This window comes from Oncorhynchus kisutch, linkage group LG3 (genome assembly GCF_002021735.2).
Source record: "Oncorhynchus kisutch isolate 150728-3 linkage group LG3, Okis_V2, whole genome shotgun sequence".
Classification (NCBI taxonomy): domain Eukaryota; kingdom Metazoa; phylum Chordata; class Actinopteri; order Salmoniformes; family Salmonidae; genus Oncorhynchus; species Oncorhynchus kisutch.
The window spans coordinates 20,163,720-20,176,107 of record NC_034176.2 but is presented as its reverse complement, the minus strand read 5'-3'; the positions used below and the strand labels follow the sequence as shown (position 1 = coordinate 20,176,107).

The window sequence follows — 12,388 nt, the reverse complement described above, 5'->3', positions numbered from 1 at the left end:
TCCATTTTTGTTTCATCAGACCAGAGGACATTTCTCCAGAAAGTATGATCTTTGTCCCCATGTGCAGTTGCAAACCGTAGTCTGTTTTTTTAAAGGTGGTTTTGGAGCAGTGGCTTCTTCCTTGCTGAGTGGCCTTTCAGGTTATGTCGATATAGGACTCGTTTTACTGTGGATATAGATACTTTAGTACCTATTTCCTCTAGCATCTTCACAAGGTCCTTTGCTGTTGTTCTGGAATTGTTGTGCACTTTTCGCACCAAAGTACGTTCATCTCTGGGAGACAGAACGCGTCTCCTTCCTGAGCGGTATGACGGCTGCGTGGTCCCATGGTGTTTATACTTATTGTTTGTACAGATGAACGTGGTACCTTCAGTGTTTGGAAATTGCTCCCAAGGATGAATTTGGTCTTGGCTGATTTCTTTTGATTTTCTTTTGATTTTCCCATGATGTCAAGCTAAGAGGCACTGAGTTTGAAGGTAGGCATTGAAATACATCCACAGGTACACCTCCAATTGACTCAAATGATGTCAGAAGATTCTAAAGCCTTGACAACATTTTCTGGATTTTTTTTTAAGGCACAGTCAACTTAGTGTATGTAAACTTCTGACCCACTGGAATTGTGATACAGTGAATTATAAGTGAAATGACTTGTGTCATGCACAAAGTAGATGTCTTAACCCACTTGCCAAAACTATAGTTTATTAACAAGAACATTCTGGAGTGGTTGAAAAACAAGTTTTAATAAAACCTACCTAAGTGTGTGTAAACTTCCGACTTCAACTGCAATTACTTGTTTGCCATGTAGCGATGTAGCTAACTACTGGAACGACACACTACTTTTCTTTGAAAAATAAAATAAAATATGAGTGAAGTAGGCAAGTATTTCCTTTCATTTTAGTCATGAGACCTGCCTCTTTACATAGTTTTTGTGTTTAATAGGCTAAATTACACATTATGTTAACATCTGACTCCAGAGTGATCTGTTCTTGCAATTTGACATTTCAGATTGAGATATGATAATTCTTCACAAAGTATTTTGGATGTAGTGAACTACTTTTTTAAAATAACTTTAGAAAATTATATTTTAGTGTAACTTAACTTCTTCCAGTGTGAAGTAATTGTTAGCTTGGTAAACTATATTTTCAGAGTAGCTTCCCCAACATTGCTGCTCAGTCATGTTGTCAACAAGGTTCCAAAACGAATGCAATCCATGCTAACCCGGTTCACCCGGTGCAGGCCCAGGGCATTTATCGAATCCCCTCAGTCAGTGAGTGACTGAGTGACTGAGTGAGTGAGTGATTAATTGAGAGAGTGAGTATTATCTTCTTAGCTGTTTCAGATGGACTTAGAGGCAGACAGTAATAGTGTCTCTCTTAGAGACTTAGACTTAGAGACAGACCGTAATAGCACTGCTGTCTAAAGTAACTGACATATAAAGTATCAGCCAGTAGCTGTGTACCCGCCCCTCTGCACAATCATTCAGTCTCTCTCTCTCTCACCTTATCTCATGCTTCTCCCTCCACCTCTCCTTCCTCTCTCTCATCTCGTAGAGGGTGATGTCCAGTGGAGCTCTCTAGAAGGAGTGTCCTCCCTGGCGCTTGTGTGTGTGAGTGTGTGTGTGTGTCTCTACCGTGTGTGTGTGTGTCTGCTGTAAGGGAGTGTTCCCTTGCACGTATGTGTGTGAGTGTTTGTCTCAGCTGTGAGTGTGGAGGTGCAGTAAGATGAGTCTGCCAGTGAACGCCGAGTCTCTTGAGAGGATAGCACGCTACCGCCATGCCTGCTCCAGTGGCTCTCCATACGCCACCAACAAGCCCATCGACATCAAAGCCAGGAGGAGAGGGTAACTTTGGGCACTGGGGATAGGGGAGGGAGGGTAGGCTATTGTGACTCTGTATTTATTATTAATCAACCAATATGTCATGTTTCTGTTTAGTTATTATTCCAAGGCTAGATGTCCAGTGGTGCTCTCTAGAAGGGGTGCAGTTTTGTCCCAGAGAAAACTGTCTTGAGATGGACTAGAATGGGATTGTTGCTGTGATTGTTGGACTGTCATAGTTATTTTTCAACTGCTCCCCCTCACAAAGCTTTCTGTTTTGTGAGAGATCGTCAGTGGAAGAGGAGCAGACAGGGGAAGTTGAACATGTCATAGAGCTCTATTAGCCAACTGGATTGATCAATAATAGTTCTTTAAAGCCCTTCCTCATTTTGTGTGTGTGTGTTTATGTGGATGTGTGTATGCCCGTGTGTATGTTTGCTCACTCATCTAAGCCCTACCTGGCCTACCGGGGATAAATAGCTCCACCGGGGCAACCCTAACAAACAGATCAGCGTTCACATTGAAGTGCGCCACAGTGTTATGTAAAATGTCGTTGCTCCATTTGATCACTATTTTGTTGCTGAGAATTTCTCTGCACCACAGGAAATGTTCATGCAAATTAGCTTTGTGATTTACATACATTCACTGAAAACCCACACTAACACAGTTATATACATTTCTTGTACAGTGGCTTCAGAAAGTATTCACACCCCTTGACTTTACCAAAATGTTAAAAGTGGGATTTAAATGGATTTTATTTTATTTTATTGTCAACGATCTACACAAAATACTCTAATGTCAAAGTAAAAAAACAACATATATGTATATACTGTACCAGTCAAAAGTTTGGACACACCTATTCATTCAAGGGTTATTCTTTATTTTTACTATTTTCTACATTGTAGAATAATAGTGAAGACATCAAAACTATGTAATAACACATATGGAATCATGTAGTAACCAAAAAAGTGTTAAACAAATCTAAATATATTTTATATTCTTCAATGTAGCCACCCTTTGCCTTGTTGACAGCTTTGCACACTCTTGGCATTCTCCCAACCAGCTTCATGAGGTAGTCACCTGGAATGCATTTCAATTAACAAGTGTGCCTTCTTAGAAGTTAATATGTGGAATTTCTTTCCTTAATGCGTTTGAGCCAATCAGTTGTGTTGTGACAAAGTAGGGGTGGTATACAGAAGATAGCCCTATTTGGTAAAAGACCAAGTCCATATTATGGCAAGAACAGCTCAAATAAGCAAAGAGAAATGACAGTCCATTATTACTTTAAGACATGAAGGTCAGTCAATCTGCAAAATGTCAAGAACTTGAAACTGATTCTCATGAGGACCGCCACAGGAAAGGAAGACACAGAGTTACCTCTACTGCAGAAGATAAGTTCAGGATGCTTCACAGAGTTCAAGGAACAGGGCCGGCAGATAGCCTAGTGTTTAGAGCATTGGGCCAGTAACCGAAAGGTTGATAAATCAAATCCCTGAGCTGACAAGGTAAAAATCTGTCCCTGAACAAGGCAGTTAATCCACTGTTCCTAGGCCATCATTGTAAATAATAATTTGTTCTTAACTGACTTGCCTAGTTAAATTGGGGTTAAAATAAAAAACAGACACTTTTCAACATAAACTGTTCAGAGGAAACTGCATGAATCAGGCCTTCATGGTTGATTTGCTGAAAATAAGACACTACTAAAGGACACCAATAAGAAGAGACTTGCTTGGGCCAAGAAACATGGTCATTAGACGGGTGGAAATCTGTCCTTTGGTGATTCCAAATTTGAGATGTTTGGTTTTGGCTTTGTGAGACGCAGAGTAGGTGAACGGAGGATTTTTGCATGTGTTGTTCCAACCATGAAGCATGGAGGAGGAAGTGTGATGGTGTGGGGGTGCATTGCTGGTGACACTGTCTATGATTTATTTAGAATTCAATGCACATTTAACCAGTATGGCTACCACAGCATTCTGAAATGATAGACCATCCCTTCTGGTTTGCGCTTAGTGGGTCTATAATTTGTTTTTCAACAGGACAATGACCCAAAACACACCTCCAGGCTGTGTAAAGGCTATTTGACCATGAAGGAGAGGGATGGTGCTGCATCAGATGACCTGGCCTTCACAATCACCCGACCTCAACCCAATTGAGATGGTTTGGGATGAGTTGGACCACAACTCAGAAGAAAAAGTATCCAACAAGTTCTCAACCTATGTTGGAAAAGCATTCCTCATGAAGCAGATTGAGAGAATGCCAAGAGTGTGCAATGCTGTCATCAAGGCAAAGGGTGGCTACTTTGAAGAATCTAAAATCAAAAATATATTTTGATTTATTTAACCCTTTTTTGGTTACTACATGATTCCATATGTGTTATTTCATAGTTGTGATGTCTTCACTATTATTCTACAATGTAGAAAATAATTAAAATAAATAAAAAGCCTTGAATTAGTAGGTATCCAAACGTTTGACTGGTGCTATATATATATATATAAATGGAAAATAAATCATTAATATATCTTGATAAGATATATATTCAACCCTCTGAGTCACTACATGTTAGAATCACCTTTGGTGTCTTTCTGGGTAGGTCTCTAAGAGCTTTCCACACCTGGATTGTGCAAAATTTGCCCATTGTTCTTAAAAATGGATTGTTGATCATTACTAGACAGACATTTTCAAGTCTTGCCATAGATTTTCAAGGCGATTTAAGTCAAAACTGTAACTTTTCCAGCAACATTCAACGTCATCTTGGTAAGCAACTCCAGTGTAGATTTGGCATTCTGTTTTAGGTTATTGTCCTGCTGAAAGGTGCATTTTTCTCTCAGTGTCTGTTGGATAGCAGACTGAACTAAGTTTTCTTTAGAATTTTGCCTGTAGTTAGCTCTATTCCCTTCATTTTTATCCTTAAAAACTCCCTAGACCTTACCGATGACAAGCATACACACAACAGCCACCACCATGCTTGAAAATACGAAGGGTGGTGCTTACTGACGCGTTATGTTGGATTTGCCCCAAACATAACACTTTGTATTCAGGACAAAAAGTTCATTTCTTTGCCACATGTTTTGCATTACTACTTTAGTGCCTTATTGCAAACAGGATGCATGTTTTGGAATATTTTTTATTCTGTACATGATTTCTTTATTTCACTCTGTCATTTATGTTAGTATTGTGGAGCAACTACAATGTTGTTGATCCATCCTCAGTAATCTCCCATCACAGCCACTCATCGGCAACTGTTTTAAAGTCACCATTGGGTGGTTTCCTTCCTCCCCAGCATCTGTGTTAGGAAGTATCTTTGTAGTGACTGGGTGTATTGATACACCATCCAAAGTGTAATGAATAACTGCACCAGGCTCAGAGGGATATTCAATGTCTGCTTTTTTATTTTATTTTTTATCTTTTGTTCCCCTTTGAGAACCATTGGAAAACCTCTCTTGTCTTTTTGGTTGAATCTGTGCTTGAAATGTACTGCTCGACTGAGGGACTGTACAGGTAACTGTATATGTGGGGTACAGAGATGGGGTAGTAATTCAAAAAGCATGTTGAACACTATTATTGCACACAGAGTGAGTCCATGCAATAAATGATGTGACTTATTTAGCACAATTATATTCCTGAACTTATGTAGGCTTACCATGAGAAAAGAGTTGAATACTTACTGACTCAAGACATTTCAGCTTTTCATTTTTACTTTATTTGTAAACATTCCCAATAACATAATTCCACTTTGACATTATGAGGTATTTTAAATGCAACAAAATTTTGAAAACGTCAAGGGGTGTGAAAACTATCTGAAGGCACTGTAGCCTACTTTTGGCCAGTTAATAGTCTCACCACTGATCAAACAACATTATGGACTAAACTTTTAAATCCTGTTGCCGTAGGATTATTTTGTTGTGACAATATACTGTAGGTCAAATCTGTGGCTTTGGTTTTTATTAGTTCTGGTGTTTGGTCTGTATAAATCCAATGTTGCGCAGGTGTTGGTCAATATCTGCAGTAGACTTTGAAGTGTGTGTGTGTGTGCGTGTGCGTGTGCGTGTGTGTGGATGCAGCAACATGTTTACTGTTAGATAGAGAGATTGGTGCTATTAGAAGTATGAAAGGTGACAAATAAGGGAATGGGAGAGCTCCATCAAATCCTGCACTTTACTCCATGTTCTGGGAGACGGCTCCATTCAGTTGATTATTCAGCTTATTGGTTGTTCTAACGCTCATAGCCAAGGCACTTTCCTCCCATTAGTGCTAATTCTGCAGGGTCTGTCTGTCTCTCCAAGTAATCATACTAATCAGATGTGTGCTTTATGATTATCAAAGCAGGTTATTTCTGTATTTGTGTGTGTGTGTCTGCTCGTACGTAAGCATGTGTGTGTGCGTGTGTGAATGACGTGCGTGCATGTGTGTCTGTGTGTGTAATGTGGTGTGGTGTGTGAGTCTTGGCGCCATAACCAAGTCATGAGGTAAAGGTCAGAATGTTTTTCTAGACATAGATATGGGTGGAACTTGACCTGTGGATTGAGTGGGCTGACCGTCTGTCCTCTGCAGCCTCACTTCAACCTATTGATGACAAGTTCAAATCAAATCAAATGGTATTCGTCACATGCGCCAAATACAACAGGTGTAGACCTTACCGTGAAATGCTTACTTACAAACCCCTAATCAACAATGCTGTTTCAAAAATACAAATAGGAACAAGAAATAAAAGAAACAAGTAACATTACAGAGCAGCAGTGAAATAACAATAGCCAGACTATTTACAGAGGGTACCGGTACAGAGTCAATGTGCGGGGGCACCCGTTGGTCGAGGTAATTGAGGTAATATGTACATGTAGGTAGAGTTATTAAAGTGACTATGCATAGATGATAACAGAGAGTAGCAACGTTGCACTGATAGTAGAGTGAATAAGGTCATATGCATCATGAATTCATTTTACAAAGGCCTATTTAACAAAATCAATTCAACCAAGTAACTTTGGAATATTCCTATTCTTAGCTTGGTCTATTCTTGCCTTATTGCTAGGCCAACTTCAGGTTAACTTTCATGACCACTAGGGGGACATAATGCTTTAGAATTGTCCACTGGCACTGCCCTAGCATATACAGTATGCCTATTTCAGCACTAGATGGCAATAATGATTCAAATGACCTGTGTGCTGAACTTTGTTATCGCTATCTTGTGTTTAAGTTGCTAACCCTTTCTTGTTGGGTTGTATGCAACAATGACAGTATGTCACTGTGGACCTGTGAAATTACCACAGTTTAAAATAAATGATATTGCCTTTAGCCTGTAACTATGTCCCTGGGTAAGAAAAAACTCAGGTTGTGACTGATGCTTTAACATGAACCAGTGGGTTGTGCCTATTCATGTCCACTTCATTCACTGCCAATGACTGACAATGAGTCACGTGATGTGAAAACCATGGACAGCCTCAGGATGCAGCCAGTCAGCCAGTCAGCATGAAATCAGTCACATTACTGTACCTCTGCTGTTAGAGAAGCTCATTGGTTTGCCAACCTCACACAGAGGTTCATCATCTGACTGACTTGCTGGAGAAACATGGGATGCGTCCCAAATATCACCCTACAGTATTCCCTATGTAGTGCACTACAGGGCCCACAGGGGAAAGTAGTGCATTATATTGGGAATATGTTGCTATTTGGGACGCACATATGATACTTTCAACAGAGGATAGATGGTGGAATGTATGTGTATACTACACCATGACAGGATGTATATATACTACACCATGACAGGATGTATATATACTACACCATGACAGGATGTATATATAATACACCATGACAGGATGTTTATATACTACACCATAACAGGATGTATATATACTACACCATGACAGGATGTTTATATACTACACCATGACAGGATGTATATATACTACACCATGACAGGATGTTTATATACTACACCATGACAGGATGTATATATACTACACCATGACAGGATGTATATATACTACACCATGACAGGATGTATATATAATACACCATGACAGGATGTTTATATACTACACCATGACAGGATGTATATATACTACACCATGACAGGATGTTTATATACTACACCATGACAGGATGTATATATACTACACCATGACAGGATGTTTATATACTACACCATGACAGGATGTATATATACTACACCATGACAGGATGTATATATACTACACCATGACAGGATGTTTATGTACTACACCATGACAGGATGTATATATACTACACCATGACAGGATGTATATATACTACACCATGACAGGATGTATATATACTACACCATGACAGGATGTATATATACTACACCATGACAGGATGTATATATACTACACCATGACAGGATGTTTATATACTACACCATGACAGGATGAAATGACAGTGTAACGTCAACCAGGGGATGTTGTCTTTTGTTCTGCCAGGGAAGAGGGAGAGGGAAAGAACAATGGAGGGAGGTGAGAGAGAGAGAAAGAATGAGAGAGAGAAAGAGAAGCCAGGCCACTCAAGCATCTCTATGAGGGATACTATGGCTGTCATTGGCTTTATGTGCTGCTTGGGAACAAATTAAAAATCAACAAATTGATTTGATGTATGTAGAATAGCTGTTTCTCTTCATGTCTGACCTAAAACAAATGCTGTATGTTAGACTTTATGTGGAGTCAGAAGGTCAGGGAGTAACTCGGCTCAGGGTCCACAAAAATTACCGGAAGAAGGAATAAGGCAAGATTGCCCCCAATCAAATGACATCCTGTTTCATCCTGTTGTGTGGTGAATAGGCCTATTCGTTAGCTGATGTATGTGGGTACGCTACATACATTATTACCTCATTATCTGAGGTCAGCATTGATTATGTCGAATTACAGCTCATTGTGTGAGTGTGTGTGTTTGAGAGTGTGAGAGAGTGTGACGTGCGGCCGATGGCGGCCCCAGTCCTGTCTCTTTTCTCTCACACAACATAAAAGAAAAGAAGCAGCACATGAAGCAAATGACCAACGTATTATAGTTTCTCTCTCTCCCTCTCTCTTTCTTTCTCTCTCTCTTTCTTTCCCTCTCCCTCTTCTCTGGCAGAACAAAAGATGACATCCTCTAGTTGAAGTCACTCTGTTGTCACGGCACACAATTATGCCAAGGTATATGAGATGCAGGTGTGTGTGTGAGTTTGTACGTGTGTGTTGCTGTTACTTATTACATTATTACTACCGGGTCTTATTATGAGCTGTTGTTGTGTCTAAGACGTGCTTCATAAGAGAATCAATTGAGTATTGTCATGAGTATTGTTACCTGTCCCAGTCAGACCCTATGAGGAGCTCTCTCTCTCTCTGTGACCAGGTTATGAGGTAATTGGGCTTGTGTAGTAGCCCTGACAGAAACTTTGGCCAAGTTCTGCCATGTGGTGGAAGCCTCCATGTTTGTTGACAAAACTTCCTCAGGAGCCGGAGCATACCCTGATTCCACATTCACCATGTTCTTTCTCTGTTTGATAAGAAAAATGTTGATTGTAGACGTTGGCTACAGTTGAAACAGTACTTACTATTACCACACCAAATAGAAGATGATCAAGTTAGACTTATAAGTAACATTTGATGGTCAAGTTACACTCTCCTGGTTGGTCACTCATTGTCCCTCCCTCCCTCCCTCCCTCACTCCCTCCCTCCCTCGCTCGCTCCCTCGCTCCCTCCCTTCCTCGCTCCCTCGCTCCACTATTATGCAAACGGTTTTCAGTCATTGAAATTGCTTAATATGTAAGATTTTACTTAATTTACATTGCTCATATTATGACTTTTATTCACTTTCTGTCTTTACTACACCTGTCTTAGTCACTGTGGATAACTTCAATTGTAATTCATTGGAAGTCACAGTGGATTTGTGCCACATGCCACTACGCTACTTATCTAGCACATTGTGGATAACTTCAATTGTAAATCATTGGAAGTCACAGTGGATTTGTGCCACATGCCACTATGCTACTTATCTAGCACATTGTGGATAACTTCAATTGTAATTCATTGGAAGTCACAGTGTATTTGTGCCACATGCCACTATGCTACTTATCTAGCACATTGTGGATAACACAACATGGGTGTTGGTGTTTGGTTACCTTGGCAGCAGTGTGATTGATGTTTGAGACAGCGGCTGTACTATGGGATAGAGCCCCGCCCCTGAAGGAGGTACTGCAACCTCAACAACCCCACCCCTGCCAACACAAACCCCCCCTCAAGCTGCAGGAAGGAGAGAGAGAGAAAGAGAGAGAGCTTACACATGTGGCCAGGGAAGGAGGGAAGAGTCAGAAGACAGAGAGAAAAAAGAGGGAGAAGAAAGAGAGGAGGAGGGCTTATACTCGCTGGCCAGGAAAAGACTGTCGAGAGGGAGAGGAAGGAGAGGTAAGGAAAAAAGTGGAAGAGAATTGACACACGTTGGTAACAACTACAGAGCAAGAGAGAGAGAGAGAGCAAAGCAGGAGTCCGAGGAAGGGAAAGAGAAAGGAAGGGGGTGAGAGAGAGCGTTTAATAGAGGAGGCGGATCCGACTCACACTGTGGTCTGAGAGAGAGGATTCCTGTGTAGTGAATAGTTTTAGTTGGGACTCCAGTCCTGTGTTCTCTGACTTATCTACCAGTCTCTGTTTCTGTCTGGACCATAAGCTCCCAGGCTGGGGCACAGAAGCCCTAAACACAACACGACCACAACAGGAACATTACAGGACCGCTCTGTTGGACCCATGCACAGGATTATTGCAGTTCGAAGGAGAGGTCGAAACACGGTCTGAAAATAATCTTATCAGAGCAGGACCGCTTTTTGAGATAACTGTAGAAGTGAAGAGTGACCACTGTGGTTTGACCACAATCTGAACACAATAGGACCGTTTGACCAGGAGGGGAAAACGTGGGAACTGTGGGAACCGTGGTTTGAACAGGAACACTTTCCTTTCTAGGGAGTTGTGGGGTCTGTGGTTTGACCTGAACAGGACCGTGGGGGCTGTGGCCTGGACAGGACAGTAACGTGTGGGAGAGAAGGTGACATCATGAGTATTGTTATGAAGCCACGATCTCGCTCCATCAGCTCTCTACGGAACATGGAAGGAATCTGGTAAACAGACACACAATGTCTTCCAACCACACACTGTCCTGTTTCTCCCTGTTTCTGTGTTCTCTTTCCCCTCTCTCTCAAACCTTTATCTCTCTCACCCTTTTCTCTCTCTCCTTTGTCCTGCTCCTTTCCTCTCTCACTCGCCCCATTTCCAGTCCCCTAGTAGTAACTTTATCGGTCAATTGCACATAAGGTCCAACCACTTTTAATCCAACCCCTCCAAAAGACACAAATACGCCTCTCTCTCTCTCTCTCTCTCTCTCTCCTTCCATCATCCTGTGTAAGGCTCTGTCGTTTATCTCCACATCATCTTCCTCTCCCTGCCTCTGTCTCCTGCCTGTCATCTCAATCCTCTCCGCCCTCTCTCCTGCACCCTTATCATACTTCCCACTGTTCTCTGGTTCCTTTCCTTCTTCAGGCTGTCAAGCTCTGGCCTGTCCGTTCATATTTGTTGTTTTGACTGTGGAACATGAGAAGTTCTTGGTTAACTACAGTAACTGTATGTGAGAGATGTATTTTTCTAGTCTTCCTCTCTGTTGTACTCTGTTAACTATACAACACAGTGAAAAGAAGAGAAGTGATCCAGCATGGATGTTTGCCTCTGTGCTGTGGTGTCTCTAGTTACTATGTTTCCATCAGAACTCACTATGTCAACACCATACAACAGCCAACTCTCATAAGGTGGCAAAGGCTGTATGTTAATCATCATGTACTCTGGAATGTGTCAGTCACTGGCTGACGTCTCCCTAGCAGCGCCCCCAGGGTTCTCCTCTTCCATAGAATGCACCTCCAGGTGGCTGCTCTCCCTGCCCTCTTCTCTCCCTCCTGTCTCCACTTGTCTATGGCTTCTTTTTCTCCCTCATCACTTCTGTCGAAGACTAGTTTATTTTCACAGGGTTTTTCCGACGTACTTCAGGCTGAGCAGTACAGTCCAGTTGTGAACAAACACACAGCATGCTGGTTCCCTCCTCGACCCTGGCCTTAGGGTCGCTCTGTTCTCACACAGCCTGCTAATTATCCACATAAGCCTCTCAGACTGGGAGAAGGCCTGTGTGAACTAAGCCCCATCATCATTAAAGCCATTGCGGAGTTATCCATCTGAATGAGGATGCCTTTCAAGGACAGGTATTATGTTCAGTTTAACATGGAGAAGGATATCTCTAATAGTCTGCCCTGAGGATTCAACCTCATCTTTCTCTTCTACTCAGATTTCAGCTGATGTGAGATCGTATCTGCCTATATCTGTAATCTTTTGTAACAGTGTGCCGTTTCAGTCATTTAAGACAACAGAGCATTGGGTTGATATGAATGGATGGTGACCACAGATACTATCGTTTAAATTATTTATTTTTTATATCTCCATCGGTCCAGTACTGGGCTGTTGTTTACTTCTCAGTTTGTCATAACTCTTCTTCTCTTATGGACTTACAGTTGAAGTCGGAAGTTTACATACACCTTAGCCAAATACATTT

The 12,388-nt window shown here is 41.4% G+C and overlaps 1 protein-coding gene across 2 annotated transcripts in view; it reads left to right on the top strand.

Annotated features, from left to right (window-relative positions):
• The first annotated feature begins 1,493 nt into the window (after positions 1–1,493).
• The window catches only part of LOC109876984 (cAMP-specific 3',5'-cyclic phosphodiesterase 4D-like), a 58,816-nt gene continuing 47,921 nt past the window's right edge, over positions 1,494–12,388 (top strand). The window contains exon 1 of one of the 2 annotated variants that reach the window (XM_020469312.2): positions 1,494–1,840. In XM_020469312.2, the coding sequence (XP_020324901.1) occupies positions 1,722–1,840 (119 nt within the window). In that variant the 5' untranslated portion in view covers positions 1,494–1,721. Of the gene's footprint in view, positions 1,841–10,049; positions 10,917–12,388 lie in introns of those variants that run through there. The other variant, XM_020469317.2, reaches the window with a different exon arrangement.